Genomic DNA, 20295 nt, shown 5'->3' with positions numbered 1-20295 from the left:
ACAGTTCCTTGTTCTAACATCAATACGCCATCAAACCATTTTATTGGTAGGTATTATCTATGAAAAAAAAATATGCCATGCTTCTCAGAATATTCGTCAAGATGATGGCACTTTGCATTGGTACACGAAGTGACGGCGTGGTGTGCAATGCACATTTAATAGAAGTGACTGAGTTAAATTTATCAACCTGTACAACAGAGGACACAAATTCAACATCTCTGTGTGGTCCTCTAGTCCGATGGCGAGCTATACAATGATTCCCCAGTGGCATTTACTTGAATTGCTGGCGCAGCGAATGCAATTTGAGATCCACTTGTCTGTGGGGACGCCTGTTGCGAACACCAAGAGTGCCGGTACTTGATTGCCAACCAAACGACAATGCGTCAGCTTAAATAAATTTACATTTATGTTGGATTTTCCAATGTTTTGCACTGCGTGGACCAGATTTTGAATTATCATGAATTTGGGAAAGTGTCACTGCCCATCAGAATCTCCTTTTGATATTTTTGAGAAACATGTTTTGTTTTGTCAATTAAATTTTCATATTCTTGAAAGAAACTCGTTGGGAGATTCGAAAGGGACTTTTATAAGTCTGTATAGCAATGTGCCAATCTTTGACACATAGAGTCTGCCTGCAGCTATATTAACTTGGAAATGTTACACAGTCCTCTAAGGTGACGCAGGATCATTAAACTTCACGCTACATCCACTTACGTGTGATGTAGACATCGCCTGCGTCGATATACGGCAAAATATCTCATTCGGTATGGCATTAACAAGTTATATAAATGTCACTGCACGACACCAAGAGTGACCGCTGTGCATGTGGAATGTATGCTCCTTCAGAATGCTTTTTCACACATGCGTAGATCCTGACGCGAAATTTTGCATCGACGGGAAGTAAATTGACGTCTAGAGTTTCTATTATCGTTCTATCGAAAGTGTTTTGGTTTCCATTGTATTCAATTTTCTTCAATTTTGAATCGTGCGTCAAAAATCTTGAAAATAATCGAGTTGATCGTGCTCCATCGAGTGGGAGAATAGAGTAAATTTGCCTTTATGTCGCTAAAAGATGTTGCTTGATATTTCTTTCCTGCGCTTTATAAAATGTCGTGCGGGAAATAATTACATGTACAGAAGTGGGCAAAGGTTGGCATTCCTCAACATAAATATGAAGATCCAACAGAAATATTTTAGCTATTTTCATACCTTTTGATTAAGGGCAATACCATCGAAGTGATCTAATGAATTTAATCACACGGTAAGCTGTTACACAAAGCTGATGTAATATCTGAATGTCACGAGTATAGAAAGAGTTAGTAAATCCATTGCCAAGTATTCGAAAAATTCAAATCTTTGTAAAGATCAAAGCTATGGTGCAAAAATGTAACAAACTGTCGCACAGTACAATAAATTACCCACATTTCTCTTTGATTTGTATCCTTGAAGGTTACTTTTCTAAAAACTTTTTCAGTTCTGCATGTAAGCACTAATGTGCAGCATCAGAATAATTGTTAAATAATATCAAGTAAAAGTAGGTTTAGAAATTTAAGTGAAAGTTTCAAAATAACCATTAAACAACCATAAAAGTCACATTCTGTAGGTACTACAAATGCCTTGCTTTTTGGGCAGCAAGTTATGATGAACTGAAGGGGTCATTCTCTGAGAAAACTTAGCATGCAAATTTCTTTTGTCTCTTCCATTGCAAAAAATCATTATCCTTTTGTTTCATAAAACAGGTGAAACTAGTCTCCCTACTTTCCATCACATTATTATGTATGGCCGAGGACACAATCTGTGGCAAATTTTGCAAAAATGCTATCTCCTCTCTCAATTATGCATAATTTTCCAAATCATTTAAAATAAGAATTGAGAAGAATGGCATGCATAAAAGTACGTTTTCAAAATTTTGATAAACAGTCTGTGAATTTGTCTACACATGGGAGACATGGTAGACTTCACTGAGGAATCTCCGATAGTACAAATCATAATGAATTATGGGAAATCTACAGTATTGTGTGTCGTTTTGAACAAACTTTATCTACTATATCAGTTTTAATACAATGTACCATGTGACTTGTGCTAACGATCTCTAATGACCCTCTTGGTCTCCATATAAGAACACTTTAAAGGCAATTATGTCCATGGCTGATCATGTGGAAAGTCATTAAGTCAAACAATGTAGATGCAATTAATACAAACAAACTTGAGGTCTCTCGTCTGTAGATTAGTCTGCTTTCATACAAATAGACATTCTGTCGATCCAAAACCAAAACCGACAATGCGTATAGTGACTGAATGACAGTTCGCAGAGGGCACCGTGAACTGAACTTTTGAATGTGTGGTTTTTCTACTGTGTTATTGAACAAGCAATGTTTGATCGATTGTGGTGGTCGTCGACGGAAAATAATAAGTTATGATATTTAATCTGATTAAGAGAAAATTAATTTTTGAAAATAATGTAGAGTCTTATTTTTATGAGTAGTATTTCTATAAATATTGTATTTATTATTATTTTTTCTGTATATTTTCTTTCTTATTATTTTAATAATTCAGTTTTACTAGTGTATAAGCCTATAGGAGACGATAACAAGACGTCTATACGTGTTTGTCAAAGGAAAACATATACTTGAGTTGGTGAAAACTTAGGTTCAAATTTGATTAACACACTTTACAAAGAGCATGAAAATAATTTGATTTTTGTCAAAAGTATCTATGGTTTGATACAGTGAGTTTCAACACGTAATGGAGTGTAGGACAAGATGTTTCGCGAAGGTTTTATATTTGTAATTCAAAACAGACTTCGTTCATTATTCATTATTTAATTTATTTACATTTTTGTTTATATATTTATTTGATTTTGTTTATCATTTATTTATTTATTTATTTTATTCTATTTAATCCAGCATAAACGAAAAAGAGTCTAGAGAGACCTAGGCGACTGCAATTTATTTACATATAAAGCCAAAACTCCTGTTAGGATACCACATAGTTACAACAAGCGAGACGAAATACAGACATAAAATGTCCAACACTCCATAGCAAAAATCAAATAATCACAAAAAATTAGAACAAATCTATGAGAGTCAGCATTTACCACAAAAATAGTGGCTTATCAATGTTTGAGCTGTTCGTTGATCACATTAAAACACGATTGGAACTAATTTAGGATAATTGGATGGTGAAGTAATGTCTGTTTAATCTGCAAATGTAAGTTCATCTGCTTTTCCTTTTACATTATACACTTGTTTTTATGAGTAATTTATAATATTGCAATATTCAGCTATAGTGGACCTAACACTTTTGAGAAATTTGAAAATATGAAAATCCAATTATCCCAAATTAGTTCCAATCGTGTTTTAACTGTAAAATGTGTATCCATGAAGTGACTATTCGATTCAGAAAAGGAAGCGGTGAGAAAGAGTGCGCGTGAGACAGTTGGGAACGTTGGAAGATAAAAACCCTACAATATCAATATAACAACATAAGTAGATATTTATTGAATATAGTCCAGAAATATATTTATTACAGAATATCGGGTCAGGCTACTATAACACCTGCATCTGCACTATCTATGTAAAGAGAGTGGTAAAAATTCAGTTGAGACCAATTTCTGTTTACAATTAACACATGTAGGATAATGCAGCATGTATCTAGTAGCTGCTGTCTGAATTCTTTCTAATTTTACCAATATTTCGTATAAAATGTTCCGCTGAAACAACACTCACGTATTCAGAGTGGCTACGACTTTGTTAATAATAAAGGGCTTTCATAGTTTTGTTTCACTGAAAGTTACAACCGCAAGTACACCTAAGCATACCAAGTAACCTGTTTGATTTTATGAATATACAATCGATATTGGTATTAAAGTCTAGGTCAGCTTTCACATCACGGTGTGTCTTAGCCGATCCTAAACATTTGCCATTCATAACATAATCCAAATTTACAAATTTTCTAGTTAATGTAAACCTGAAGACATTACGTTTCATGTATCGGGAGACATGCCCCATTTGACAATCCAATCGTTGAAGGCATGTTTGTCACATTGTGTGCTGCACATTCATGCTAAGGTTTTACAACAAGAAATCACTTTGAATCGCCAGCAAAGAGAGCTAAAGTAGTCTGATGTGTTATAGAGACATGCAGTTGAAGTACAAACAAAATAAAAACAAACCCAAACAGATCCTTCAGGAACCCCTGAAGGAGCAGGCAACAGTCGAGTATTCTCATTTGATCATTACTTTTTGTGTAATCCGATATCCCATTTAATGGCATTCCTTGGATACAATACCGATGCAATCTGTGCAACATTTTGTCATCAGACATCTTGTCAAACGCCTTAAAGAAGTCAAAATAAATTATATCTACCATCGTCCCCTTTATCAAAACTTCGTCTGTCTGGGACATTGGTGTGCTCGGCTTTACTAATCCATCATTGCTTCTAGGTTTGTCGTTTGCACAAACTCAGGTGGCCTTACAACCAAATTTTCAACGGTAACAGTATAATAAGCCATACGATAGCAGAAATTGGAATATATCTGAAGGCCGAGCGTTTCGATAGATACTCGCCTTGATAAAGAATAAATTATTGTCATGAATGGCTTGTTGACCTCTAAATGAAAAGGTAGCATATTCATATTCTCCAAAATAACAATAAAGCCATAAGCATGATCATGGACCCATGTAAGGAAATAAAGCACAGAATATCAGGCAGAAAAGGTCAACCCATGAAAGAAAACAAATACATTATGTTTCATAATATTTGACATTCGAGATATATCACATGTGAGTCATCTTGTAATAGTAGAAAATGGCCATTAGAAAACACATGTCGTTGACGCTATCTGACGTTATTTGTCTGATACATGTGCCGTACTCGCCCACAATCTCCTGATACCTGCACAAATCCTTAGAGTGAAGAGTACTGATAGAATTCTACACCCCAATGGACTGAAATGGAATGCATTTCATGACTTTGGGATTGCTATCTAACGCAAGCTGGAGGCGAGACAGAACTTGCCAACTCGCTCGAGACATCCATCTAAGATTTTCGGAATGTGATCACTTTCACAAATCCTTTAAAACATTATTCTGAAATCAAAACAAAAATATAAAAATACGGATCTCCGTAAGAAAATACATGTCCAAATTACCAATAACCGCCCTTATGTCATATTGTCCATGTATTTGTCGTTTACGTTGATTCAAATCGGAGATATCCAAAACCTCAAATTCTGGCTGCAGTGCACTGTCGTCTGCCTCCGCTACCAGTTTCAGTTCTACCTACGCAACATTCCGTTTGTTAATAAATGAACATGCTTAAGGATTAGTCAAAAGAATGACCAATGAGCGTTCGCTTCTCGAAGAGTAGTAATCGTTCGCGCAGTAATTCAGGAATTCATGCAAATTGGAATTTGAAAATCAGTTTGTCAGTTTTGCTTTGAGACACTGCATTTTCAGTAAATGTTTGACCATAGGTTCTGTAAGATGATTAAAATCTCAGAGTAAAGAAACATAGCTGAAATATCGTCCAAGACAGGAAATTCGTCCGAGTCTGTTATACAATATGCAGTAGTGTACACATAATGCTGGTCTGTTCGGGATAGAACGCCCGGTAATTACTGCGAAGGGCCGTGCATTACCAGACACACATGGCTATCCCACTCGGTCTACTGCCTCGCGAATAGCGACGTATTTCCGGTAATGCAGGGCCATGAGAGGTAAAAACGACCCTTTAGCCTGATTAGACCAAGTCATGAGTGTTTTAACATACTCATGCTGTTCCATGCATTTTTTGTTCGGCTTCAGTGTATACGCACTGCAACGATAAATTTGAGAAGTTTACTGTGCGAGTTCTCCTCAGCGGTAAGAGGAATGGCACTGTCTTCACAGAAGCGTGAATAACATCTTTGGTTGCATTTGAATCTTTGATGTCATTGAGTACTTCAAGATCCTGCGCAACTTGAACAGAAACTATTGATGTTTTAGACGCCCACTAATCTCTTAACCGTTGTTCTAAAGCTGTGGACGACACTAGGCATATTGTCACGTGACCGGGCACTTTTTTTCCAAGACTATTTCCCTGGTGAAATAGTCTTCGAAACGATACAATCTGACGTAACTCTTTCTGATCTAGTGAGGACTAGAAGTATATATTTTCTCGTGCCCTTTTCTTAGAATGTGGTGTGTAATGAAAATAACAAAAAAGCCTGTGTCATCTCGACTAGCATTCTCAAATCACATTCGCAACGTTAGTCTCCATCTTATTGGTGTCTGTCCACCACTACTGTAATATCTAGAGACAACTTTCATAAACACAAAAACGTATTATAACAATCACAAGTCAAAGGATACGTTTTCTTCGATTTCAAGTTGATCTTGCGCAAATGTCATGCTCACTTTATGGACTGTACCTGTTCAATTTCATTTAAGTGCCAAAATATTGTCATTGCACAGCTAGTTGCCTCATGTCTTATACGGTTAATTATCATGTTTTGTTCGACTTGGGTCGCACCTGAAAGTTCATTTAGTTTATAATTGTGCGCGATAAACAATTGTCAGATATTTTGTTTTAAACTATTCATATCATTTCATTTCATTGTATTTACTTTTTTCATTTCATTTCATTTTATTCATGTAAATTTTATTTATTTACTTTATTGAGAGACACAGTATTCGATCTTCAATACCATAAAAAGAGAAATATATTTGTGTGTATGGCTTTATACTCTTGTATTCGCTTTATCACTAGCGACTAATAAACTTCGTCATCACATTGCTAACTCGAGACACGAGTCGAAAACTCACTAACCTCCATGATTTGGAGAAACATTAGTCTGACCCCGATGTGAAAGGTTACTGGCTTTCTACTTCACTTGCCAGCCTACGCTATTGTACGCATTGATAAACTGTCTAAATGATTATAAGCCATACAATCGTCAGAAACGAGAGACACGACTCGCCTCGTGGAGAATGTGACAAATATGGAGGCCTCAGACAGCCGGCCTTACATCAAGATTAAACAATCTGTCATGAGCACAGGATAAAAAGCCATTGTTGAAACGTCTTGCATATCGTTTTATCATCGAATCCTTCAATTTGATAAGAAGGTTGACCTCTTTGGGTACATAGGAGCGCAGCGCTGTCGAGGTCCATTGCTTGTACCATGTCAGATTATGTTCCTAGTGCTGCGATTCACGTCAGACTCCCAGATAGGAGGTCCTTAGAAACAGAGAATTTTGTGTATGATGTCTGTAGATTTCATCTAATGAGCAATGCCCTGGCCTAACCCGGCATTTAAAGTTACAAAACAAGTCAAAGGAATGTACGTGATAGCACCATTGAAGGTCTGCGGTTATCCCTTTTAATTCTAAATTCTAGCAATGACACGCAGACAGCAGTTGACATCTGAGTATGGAGAAATGCCCAAATATTCCCGATAACCTGCTTCCACTGTGGATTAGACTTAAAACTATTCCCGATAACCTGCTCCCACTATGAATCAGACTTCAAACTATTCCCGATAACCTGCTCCCACTATGGAGCAGACTTCAAACTATCCGCATTTTTCTCCAAGAAACCGACGACTTATTTTTCGATGTGTGTCACTTTAAGACAAATCGAAAACAAAGGAAATTCAAAAGATGTAAAAGATGTTTGGCTTGCAACGTCATATTTTTTAACTTTTAGCGTATTTAATGAAGGCAGCCAAGACTTTTGCTGTTTTAAAGGTAACACAATTTTACAGAAATACAGCTGATAATTTTCTTATTATCGGAAAATATGGCTGACGTCAGCAGTCGCTATCATTAAAACTGAAATCAAAATGAACGCAAAAGTTAATTTGATGAAAGACATGTCGCGTTTATTAAGTACGCGCGCTTATTTTATTCTCTAAATGGCATTACATTAACGTATCAGGTGGTGAAGTGCTGCTCAACAATAGCCCTCTTTGGTCCGTGTGTAATTTGTGTCACAGTCCCCCTTGATGATGAACTGTGTTCGTATGAATTATTGAAATGTGGTCTTCAGGTCTCGGGAGAACGTTTACTCCCACGCAGTTGTCGCCTTATGACAAGATGGACAGAAGACTGAGCACAATCATCTTTAATGATATCTCGACTTCAAATTCTAATCATTAAAAAAATCGAAGTATTATTAACCAAAGCCCCTGTAACATCCAAACAATGTAGTCTTGGTAACATCATTTATATTTCGTTGCTATGGAAATAGCTGAATTTGACATACGAGGTCTAAAACATATACAGAGCTATTAAAAGGTGTGTTGCAATGAGCATTTCCCACTAGTCGACACTTTATGAACAACAATACAATTGGAAGGCGTTAGTGTATGCGGAGAAACTCTCATTTGTCTATTATCTTCTGAGTAAAATCGCCACAGTGAAATAAAACATCATAGAAATTGAATCACAAACTATCAAGAATAACTGTTTATGATAATGCCAACATCACAGCAAATCATAGTGTTCTTTCAAACAGCAGGAAAGGGGTATCGGAAAGAACTCCTAACGACGACTAGAAGTTTGAATTGAAATCATTCTGAAACAGATCACAGACCGTCAAGTATAAAACTCTGGGTTTGACTGATAATCATTGCTGACATCGGAGTGCTACTTACACTTTCAAAGATTACCAAGGGACGATGAAAATAATTTTGACACCCTAGGGTGGAGAAAGAAAACAGAGGAACTAGCCAAACAAGATTAGTATCGTGTGATATTTGGCGTCGTATGTCCTTGAGGACTAAGGCATAGAATATTGCAAGTTGTATTTAATGAAATCAACGAACAGACAGGGCGCGGTACGGTGATCTCGTGAATGTTTTCTTTGAATATCTGCAAGTGGTAGAGTTGGTGGTTTCACACGATAGTTAGTGCAGTTTTTGGGATGAAAAAGTAATCCGTGTTGGAGAATTGAAACTACATCCTCAGAATTAGGTTTGGATACTATATCATCATAGCCAATGGATGTTTTCAAGTTGATTGACGATAATATGGTTTACTTTTCAAACCAAAACCATTGTGTCATATCAGAGACAATAAGATACATGCAGTTCAGTGATCTTCCCAGCTTTTTTACTTCAAGAAATTACCCTGAGTTAGTCGCTATGTGATATTATCTATTGCACGATGTTATTCAAACGTATTCTTTCCATATTATACCAATTTATGATAAGAACAATCAATAGATTAATATACATTTCTGCAAGGTACCTAATCAAGTAAAACTATTCTGTATCTGTCATTCACTCCATATTGCTCACTTTTCTAATTGAATCGATCTGAATCTAGTAGGAACACCATCTCCGTTGAGTCAGTTTGCATCGATTGTGGTTCTGTCTGTCACCCGAGATTGCATCAATCAAACCACAGCCAATTAATCACAATCAAGCATTAGTTCCGCATGGGCAGGCAGACTAAGACACGCGACGCCAACGTGAATTACTAGATCTCTGTTTCTTGAGAAACAGAAACTCAGTAGTTATGCCCTTGTAACGATAGCGGAAAATATAAAGAATTCCAGTGCTTGTACACGAAAGTTGCCAAGACCGAAAGCCTAAAGTGTGCCCATTTCCAACAAAACTTATCTACATCTTGTCTTAAATGTAGATATACAACGTCACCAGCTACACATTGTTACTTGTTATGCACCTGTACTCCATAATTACATCACGGCTACTCAAAATTTAATACTATCATAATTACTCACTCAAATAATTGATGAATTACGAGCGCAGCATATTATAACTTCTTAATGTCTTCAGTGTCTGTTCCAGCGTAGATAAGGTCATTTACAAGGAGCCAAAGTATGTCCCTCAATCAGCCCTATGTTTTGTATGTGCCACACAAAAGGACTTGAAGGAAGAGTTAATCCTCTGCCGATAGCCGAGCTGTTTATCAATGTGCTTTGAAGAAAAGCGAGAAATAAATAAGAGGTTACAAGCTTTAATCGCCAAATATTTTACAAGTAAATCACAATGTATTGACACGTCTTTAAAACATTGTTTTCTTTATTGGCATGATTGATAAATGTATTGTAAATGAATAACTGGTCGCACCAACGTAAAATACCAACGCTGTATTTTCCAGGGTGATCTGGAGTTCTAGCGACGTTGATTTCCACTCTAACGTCTTCGATAAAATCGTTAGCATGGCGTGGCATTCCTCAGGAAGTATCCAATTAAGCAGTGTAATACGAAACACGAGTGTCAATCTAAAACTGATGTACCTGTTTGGCAAATGGAATTTCCTTAATTCATACCAAAGTCGACCAATATACGAAAGTCATGTTTTTCTTGGCCCATTAATTTGTCAAAGCTCGGATCAACGGACAAAGGCATCTGTTTTATCACTTGCTATCAACGCCAAGACGTTCATCTTGAATGATGTGGCCATTTGCCTGAAAGTTACAAGACGTAACATTAAAGTTACATTAGGGGTTGATTTTCTGAAACGAGCATTATTCATCGGAAGAGTATCACCTTATGGTACAGAGAATGAAAAAATTATCAAGAGATCGACGTTTTCGTTCTCTCCCTCTGAGCTGTTCGATTTAATCATAAGAGTATCATTATGCAAGTCTTACATCACAAAGCGTAAATACACAGAACATTACAACGTTCGGAAAAAGTAAAACCATGCTTATTTCTCTCTAAAATTATATACACTTTATTATGTTAATGAGGTTATTGCCTCACATATCGTCAATTGTGTTTTTCAAGTAGATGGCCGTATTTTACAGAAGGACTTAATATTTTTGTTTTATCTTCACAAAACATTCTGCGGAGATAATTGTCAGTCGTGCTTTGTATTTTAACTTCAATCAGTGTCAAGAATTTTGTTTATTTCTATATTTATTCTTGTTATTGGTATTACTAGTGTGCCATTTGTTTACCATCTGTATACGCTATCGCATATACAATGAAAAAACAAAGACATAGAATAAAATGCAAGATACATAAATACATAATAATTTACAAAGTAACAGGCTTAGAGAGAAGACGTTAACTCGATATCACAATTTTATTATTCTCAGCTGTTTAAGTTCTCAGTGCGAAAAAACAGCCTGAGGAAAACTTCACACCACCTAATGCGATGTCTGTATAACAGCTGATAATCACATGAGAGATGAATTGACAGGTGCAGCAAGATAGTCATCTCATCAAGATATCAGACAATATTTGACCGACTTCCATATCATCTTGCCAAATGCTGCATTGTTTAAATAACGATTATGTGCGGTAAATACGAGTTATGCGTAAAACGCTCTCGGGATAAATCGATCTAATGTAGGATTTTTCAAAGTGTCAAACCTTGTTGGCATTTTACAGACTAGAACGCCTAGAGTGGATCTCTGTGGAATTACGCTACCAAGATATGTGTATTTGACTTGTTTGAGCCGTATCCTTTGTCAAACATCTATCTATCAGTGGTAACAATGTATTAGGAGGAATGCTATAAAGTAGCTCCTTTTTTCCTCAAAGTACACATAACATAAATGGCAAAATGTGTACATGTGACAGCAGATGGATGAAAAATTAGAAAACATGTGCATCATCTTTATTAAGCCATTTGTCAATGCGTAGCTACAGGCACTAGAAGTCGAGATTTGTTATACACATATGGAGGTCCCTGATACGAATTATTGAAAGTTACTGTGGTTTTCGAAGCCAAACACTGTTCACTTGAGGTTAAGTTTTACCAGGGCATGGCTGTGGTTAAGAGTCAACGTATGGTAAAGTATCAAACAGGCATACGGTATGCAATAGGGAGTACGCACGGAAACTCGATCTCTCTAATATAGTCAAATGACAGAGGTCAGTTGAAAGCAGAACTGTTTTTCATCGTTCAAAAGCGGCCGCCGACCAAGGTCACCTGCCCTTTATGCCATTGATGGTTTATTTGTGTTCATAATGATTAGCCTCGTATGGTGCAGAGGTCGAGAAGATGGCACTAGTATAATTGGTTTGGGACTTGGCTAGAAACGTTTCAAAAACAGTAAATGTTTGGACTCATAGGCATCAAAGGAGACTTAATTCATTCCTTGAAAATATCCTCAGGCCATGATGTCTTTCCCCTTTTCACATTTATCCAAGGTAGTATCTCTAGTGACGATTCTACTTTCGGACTGCAATCAGCTCACGCAGGGTCATAAAAGTTATCCAAGCTATTGGTTAAACCTTGCTACTCTTCCATCTACCCAGTCTGTATATTTTCATTCAAAGATTGTGTTCTTTCATAAGATACTTATCGCCGTTCATTGTCAGTTGAATTTAGTTGTTTTCGTGTCGATAGAGTAATGTACGGGTACGTCGGCAATAAAAGGATATAGATGTGACCTGCAATAACGCAAGAACATCAAAAAACCTGTCAAACCTATAATTAACCACATACAAACTCCAACCATAAATATATTCTTCCACCATAACAATTAATCAGTTTATACATTATTCACACCTACATTGACCCGGATGGCATTTGCTGTCTATGTTGATAGCTCACGCTCGCCCTAGTAATTGACATGACTGCTGCTTTGATTGATAGCTACAAATCATTACTCTTCTTGAATCCTGTTTTGAGTAGATTGCATCGGATAGCAACAACTCGCGATCGAGAAAAAGTGACAATGGAATCGGTATCTCAGGAACATTCAACAAGACAAGCATAAAAGGCAGACTAATAATTTGATTTGCGGAAGAGTAATTGACGCCCAAATTGCCAGTGCCTATTTTGAAGCTAATGGTCACACCAGGGAGGCAACCTTATTGAAACATTAATTAGGGTGTATGGAGCGTTGACTTGTGCATTTTCAGAAGATGGACTTTCCCAGACAATCAGATAAATACATTAATTTGATTCTCCACAGACATTGATCCACCTCTCAACGTGTTGTTGCACTGTGTCCTAAATATACTTTACTAACGACATCAACCTGCCAATATGAAGCAGGAGTTGAGTTTTCTCTTGTGCAACGTTTAGACAGTGATTTTTTACAATAAAACCGGCGTTGATTTATTTCATCCTATGGCATATTGTCGGAGATTTCGCTTCTGGTAACATTTATTCTTTTAACATAAGCAATATAGACTTTCGTCTTTCGAGCAATCATCTTAGTGCCTTAATCGATGCGTTAACATGTAAGACTAAATCAAAGTGATCTCATTTTACACAAAGTGCTACCTCACTCCTTAATAAAGTAACTCGTGTTGTCGTTAAGGAGAGAGGTCGTTCCTATATCCTATATACGTGTAAAACCGTTACACCACAAACTTGAATTATATGAGAAGTGTGTTAGCATAGATTAAAGTAGTCATAAACCATAAAAAGTAATATTAATTTTTGATGATGAATGACGTCTCTAGTCGTATGAAAAAGCCCATAAGGGACATTTTTTGTGAGAAAAAAATAATTTTTATCTCGTGCGCACGAGATACTATCTTGTAGTACCTCGTGCGCACGAGATTAAAATTATTTTTTTCTCACAAAAAATGTCCCTTATGGGCTTTCATACAAGTCGACTGTTGATTCATATTTTGTTTTCTACTTTTGGTCTGATCAGGTTACAATACAAGCGACATGCGGTACGCTGACTGCATTGACTGTGGATCGATATAGAGTAATAACAAGTCCATTAAAGTCGATGGCCAAGCGGACCTTCAAAAAAACCATGTTACTGATAGCTTTCATATGGATCGGTGAGTAGAAATTCGCAATAACATCAGTATGACGATACGGACTCAGCAATGGACATTCATCTCTGTAATACATAACAGTCGAACTCACTAACATGTCGAAATTCGATCAATCATTTTCATTCATGAAAACGACTTCAAACTCATGATATATGAGAAAAAGTGGCCAACATGGATATTTACGATCTTGCCTTCTTCTCCTATCCTGTACTTTGTTCATTAAAAGTGATACGTTATTGACTCTCCGGCTTAATCAATAAGTATTTCGAACCATATTTTGGGTATTCAAATTAAATCCATGGTTACATAAAATGAACCCAAATTTGCCAATATAAGTATTACTGCAACTATTAGCATATGTGACTGTGTGACTGTGTGATTCGCCTGAATATTAGCCCTGTTTAAATTTCCAACGCATGTCCAGAAAAATAATTCGGTATCTAAATTTGACTTTTTAATCGGTTTGCGTTGAAAATTTAGACTTCTTGATGAGTAGGAGAATATTTGACATAATTTCAGTGACAAGAGTCTTACCCAACTAGGAGCATTAAAGTTTAAAAGCATGCGCATTTTAAATGACCATTCCTTTACGATAGTGACATTTGTTATCGTTTAAGATTGATTCATGTGAAACACTTCACTTTCTCGTTAGAAAACGAGAATAAGTTTAATAGAGACCCATTCTTAAGGTATTGTTTATTCGACCGTATTAACAACATATTGGAAGTCGAAACAAGCAAAGATCGACATGTCCATCTATTTCTTAACTGTTTATACTATAACATATACTATGTATATTCAGAGAGAGAGAGGGAGGAGGGGCATATTTGTACACATACGAACACTTTATGTACATTTATGTTAACACATATATTCTCTGGATACCTCAGAAGGGCATGTAGCATACCAAGTCAAGGGTGATATATCCGCTTTCCTAGTATCTACTTGGCTTGCTATCCGCGTATCTTTGTCTCGATGAACTTATAGTACAAATTAAATTTGTGTGTAGCACATATCGCTTCAAAAACCCTCGAATCTAGCGGGCACTTTGAACCAAATATACTTTATCAAACTGCTATAAACTCTTAATTGCTCTGAAGAAACCTGAAGGAGATTGAAATTTACGCTGAGATAGAGTTCCAACGATCACTTGTAAATAGAACACCTACTGCGATCACGCTACAACTTCATGGTTTTTTGTTTTCTACGCGTAACGTCCAGTCGGTGCGTCTTAAGAGGAGAAAACTAATATATAGCGAATAACGTGCGAATGAAAGGGGTATCTTTAATTTACTATAATGGACAAATCATCGGCTCCAATATCTACGCACGCCAGAACGATCACCATGGTGATGTCATAAGTCTCTCACTAATTGTTGATGGTGTTTAGCTTCATATAATGATATAAATAGGGCTGCGCAAGGTTGACAGAATTGAGGCAAAAAGCGGAGAAACTGATGAAGAATTGTCTGTAGATTTTCGATCGCATTCAAACTCACAACGTATGACACCCAGTCACATCTTGCGAAAACATTACAGTCAAAACCGCTCGACCAAATCCCCGCCCTTAAAAAGAGTGGTTCAATAACCGAATCTAAGTTGTTACAATTTTCTGTTTGCGACCCCTCCACATGCTGTAGAGTTCATGAAGCACCCGCACTCACATACTCGCTATCACACATCACACACAAACTTTATCAGAGCATTAAAATGATTTAACATTCTTTGTTCACAGGTTCCGCATGTCTACATATACCGATACCGATCTTTGTGAAGGAAAAGACAGAAAACGGTTACCGCTACTGTTACAGGGAATTTCCCGACATGCTCAGCGATAGAATCTATCAGATATACGCCTTTATAAGTACCTATCTGCTGCCACTGTTAATCATCGGCCTGTGTTCTGGACTAATCCTCCGGGTACTCTGGAGTCAGCATGAGAATAGCCGCGTACTTAACAAAAACAAAGATGAAGAACGAGTTCGAAAGCAGAAATGGCGGGTCACTAAGATGGTCTTCACCGTCGCTGGCGTCTTTGCGTGCTCTTGGGCCCCGATTCATATAATGAATATGTGGTTTCTTTTGGATCCACATTACCCTCTGACCTCGATTCCGCTTTTTTACTTTCGCAACTTCTGCCTTTGTCTGTCCTACGCTAATTCGGCCATGAACCCTTTTGTGTACGCCCTCAGTGGTCGAAACTATAGGCGACACCTCCGACGGATGTTCAGAAAGAACAAGCACCGGGGTCTTCGGGGATCAATCACGGCAACAACATACACTTCTACCATGACAACCAGTGTCAGGTTGCCCGGTGAAAACGGCAAAGGCGGGTACGAAAGATGTGATAAATTTGAATCACTCGACACGTTGACTTAAATGACACTGAACTAATATGGTGTATCGACGCACTCAAGATGTGCCAAATCTCGTGAGAATTGGGTCCTAAGTCGGATCAAGGAATAAGCGAATTCTCCACCAATGGCATACCCGTAACCTTAACGCTAGCTTCGTATCCTCGTCTAACCATCTGTATCGGAGTTTACCGAAGAAAATCGATGAAGCTTTACACTCGAATAAGCAATCCCTGTTATCTTTTAATTTGAGAAAAAAAAGTTAGGTTAGGATGGGCAGTTACATGTATGCCCTGCCTCAGATCAACTGTAACCTTAATTGTTTGAAATAGATTTTGTCAACGATAGGTTGTTTTATAAGACACATCGGAGCCATATGCTGATAAAATCAGATAAGGTTCTCCGTTGAGTCGCAGACCAAGATTTTACGTTTGATATCATGCATTTCCTGTCGGAATTTACAGCGTCTGCACTAGTGAGAAGTAGTGTTTACGCTTCGATTATAACAATGACTGCAGCAGTTGCTGTTACTTAACATAGATGCATGACGTTTTGAGTAAAGCATACACAGATTTACAATCATGCACACTACGTTGCAACGGAGAACAACAATTATCTCATTTTTGCGTATTTAGCATGTGAACTATATATTACCATTATGCTAAGAATACGTTCTGATCCAAGGTAATTGTAAATATCTAAAGCATATAGCGTAACAAAGATGAAAAAGATGTTAAAGATGTCGATGTACACAAGGTTTTTTGAATTTATTGGAATAAGTTTACATGAAATCGATTAGATAATTCTTGTAATATTAGTGCATTGATTTATTGTCATTGATTAGGTTCAAATGTACCGTCCTTAGATAATGCAGTTCAATATGTTATCCTGCATAGCGGAGATATATGTACTTTTAAAGACACATTAGACATTAAGAATGTATATACATGAAACATTTTAACCGGATATTTACGATTTGAACTGGATAACCACTTTCACGAATCGGATGCTTTTTTCAAATAACACGATTGGAACTAATTTGGGATATTTGAATCTTCATATTTTTCGAATTTCTCAAAAGTGTAAGGTGCCCTATAGCTGAATGTTAAATATTACAAATTACTCATGTAAAACAAGTGTGTAACTTGAAAAAGAAAAGTAGATGAGATTATATTTGTAGATTGAATCGACATTACTTAACCATCCAATTATCCCAAATTAGTTGCAATCGTGTTTTTAATGCTCTTTCAGTAATGAATATAAATGTTAAGACGCGCTTCATTTTTCTCTATTACATTTTTATCTTTTCTGAGGATCATGCCGATTGAGGCTGTTATATACTGACTGGCCTGATTACGTATTTTCGTCATAGTTAAAGGTTCAATGACATTATTATGCACTCCTATTAACACCGTGATCTTCTCAAACCAGCAGTCATGTAGCCTACAATGTGATGTTAGTTTCTGTTGTGTCCAGGATAGACTCGTTAATTTCTACAGGCAACTTCCTCATGAACTCTAAATACGAAATCATTTATCTCTTGATGTAGAATTCGAAATACCATTTTAGTAGTTTAACACCTTTCCATGCACGCGTTTTCTTACTAGCATTATTACTGTACAGTCCAATGTTCAATTGTTCTGATTATTTGCAAACTTACGTTAAAGCTCTATTAAGTACGACTTTTGACATAAGATTTTTTCTCCTTTGTCATAGCCAAGCCACCTTCATCAAATCGAAGGTTTTAGCCTTACGTCCGTTCCTTGTTACAGCAAAATTTTCTGAACATGTTTCCTGTGGAAATATCTCGAAACGTGTTGAATCTTGATTTTTCAGGCCATTTTTTGTGACATTGTATGGTAGCACACTAGGTTGGTGTTTTAACTATCGCGTGGCATGTTTTAAATGTTTGAGTATGTGCGATTATTCGGTATGTCGTGTTTGTTCCTAGTCGTCATTATAATGAATTTTAGGGAGTTGTTTGAACCGAATTCGTTTGCTGTTTTAGCTGTCATGCGAAATTTGTAAAGTTAGATTAAGATTTCAAATCAAAGTCAATCATCACACCACTGTGACACTTTAAAATTTATCAATTCATCAAGTGTAGCCTGGATGGGATTGTTCTATCGCGAAAGATCTGAAAGTTTGAAGATCATTACTGCATTACGACCAAGCAGAGGGTACGCTCTAAAGCCGAGGGACACTCTAAAACAGAGGATACGTTCTACGCTCTAAAGCAGAGGGTACGCTCTAAAGCAGAAAGCGTTCACTAAAGCAGAGGGTGCGCTCTAAAGCGAAGGGATACTCTAAAACAGAGGATACGTTCTAAAACAAATGGTTCACTCTAAAGCAGAGAGTACGCTCTAAAGCAGAGGGCACGCTCTAAAGCAGAGGGTTCGCTCTAAAGCAGAGGGTACGCTCTAAAGGAGAGGGACACTCTAAAACAGAGGATATGTTCTAAAACAAATGGTGCGCTCTAAAGTAGAGGGCACGCTCTAAAGCAGAGGGCACGCTCTAAAGCAGAGGGCTTCCACTAAAGCAAAGGGTGAGCTCTAAAGCAAATAATACAGTCTAAAACAATAGGTACAGTTTAAAGAAGGAATAAAGATGTACAACTATGTTTGTGTCTTTTTGTAAGTAATTTCCAATCATGCAGTGAAAAATATGAACCACATATTAATTCTTCCAACAATAGCATGATGGTGACATTGTGGATGATTTCCACTAATGATTTTTATGTGTACATAATAATACCATTAGCATAGAGTTTTATTGTTTATATTTGCGTTTTTCATTTTTTGTATGTTTATTAGTATATACTTTCATTTTAGATCGGAAGCAAAAGTGAATACCAGATATCATGTGTAGGCATATATAGGCTTCATGTGTCACTTTGACGACTTAACTTCTAGTGCACTTTGCTCTATGTTTGACTCGAACTTTTCTTTTTTTCTAAAAGTTGTTGTTTGTTGTATTTACTGTCTACATTTCTTTGGTTTAGTGAAAAGTGGCGTATTGAGGCAATTGAATTTAGTTCAAGAAAACGTAGTCTCTTTACGTGTTTATCTCCTGTGGGGGATGGTAGGATGATACGTACCGTCACCTGTCAACTTAAATACTCAGTGAAATAAGATGAGGCATTAGTTATCAAAATATAAAAGTGCTCTGAAACATTTCTCATCATAAATATTGTAACGTTTAAGTTCAGTTACGATATTTTTATGGGGACGTTTAGGAAGACTCACATTTTGTTGTGTGAAAATGAAAAACTGAGAATCCAACATTTCAATAGGAGTTCTGTTTCAATAGGAGTTCGCTTTACAAAACTTAAGGTCTTCGCAGTGATAAAGTAATTCTGGGCGTTTCCAAGAATTTCGTTTCCGCCAAGTGATTTTTAAAAGGCCGAATCCCGTGTTCATTGAAACGACGTACAAACATGTGTTATCGTCATTTTGCCTGCAGCAAGTACTAGAATACATGTTTTGTTTGTTCAAGTAAGCGATGGAAGCGATTGTCTAACTCCATCACAAGATTTTCATTAAACACATTATTCATGGTCCAACATCCTCAAAAGTAGACTTGTGGGCATTTCAAGACAGATCGATAAAAGGCACTTTGTAGTCTTCGAGATTATCGCTATCACTACTGCGAACACACTATGCGAGCTCTCGTAAACGTTTGGAGTCCGCCAACTCTGGAATGCAGAAGACAATCTTAATACAAATTGAGTACATTAGGAGAGTACTGTCCCGTTTCCAAATTTTTATTCTTGAAGGGTCATCAAAATATCTTTTGAAGAAACATGTCGTATAAAATGTCTATCTTTTGTAGCTTTGTGGTAATTAATGGATCATTGAAAATGGTTTCGTGCGATTGTAGAATCTTTTTTTTAACTTCCTGGAAATTTTACCGGAAAATGTGTTTTAACATACAGATTTGTATTATTAATAAGTTGTACATTTCAGATTACGTATGTAAGTGTATATTGTATAGTATGCAAGCAGTTAATAAAACTTTGGCTAGTATATGGAGTTGGAAATGCTTTTCACAATTTTGTTATCTGTTCTTTTAATTAAGTCACTGAAAGATTTTCTCCCGTTTAGATTGTGACAACATGGATTTGATAGGGCGCCAGAGGAATGTTCAGTCTATAGGAAGATGCACATTTCCACTTAGATCTAAAGAGATTTCACTCGGTTACTGAGATTGCTTAGTCGAGAGGCGAGTCAA

General features: G+C 36.8%; 1 protein-coding gene across 1 annotated transcript in view; it reads left to right on the top strand.

Annotated features, from left to right (window-relative positions):
* Window positions 1-17875, top strand: part of LOC139123164 (G-protein coupled receptor 54-like) — a 44469-nt gene extending 26594 nt beyond the window's left edge. The window contains exons 2-3 of the mRNA XM_070689232.1: window positions 13579-13714; window positions 15447-17875. Of these exons, the coding sequence (XP_070545333.1) occupies window positions 13579-13714; window positions 15447-16090 (780 nt within the window). The 3' untranslated portion in view covers window positions 16091-17875. The remainder of the gene's footprint in view (window positions 1-13578; window positions 13715-15446) is intronic.
* Window positions 17876-20295: the final 2420 nt, after the last annotated feature.

The sequence above is a fragment of the Ptychodera flava genome, chromosome 22 (assembly GCF_041260155.1).
Source record: "Ptychodera flava strain L36383 chromosome 22, AS_Pfla_20210202, whole genome shotgun sequence".
NCBI classification, from domain to species: domain Eukaryota; kingdom Metazoa; phylum Hemichordata; class Enteropneusta; family Ptychoderidae; genus Ptychodera; species Ptychodera flava.
This window is presented reverse-complemented; position numbering and strand designations above follow the sequence as displayed.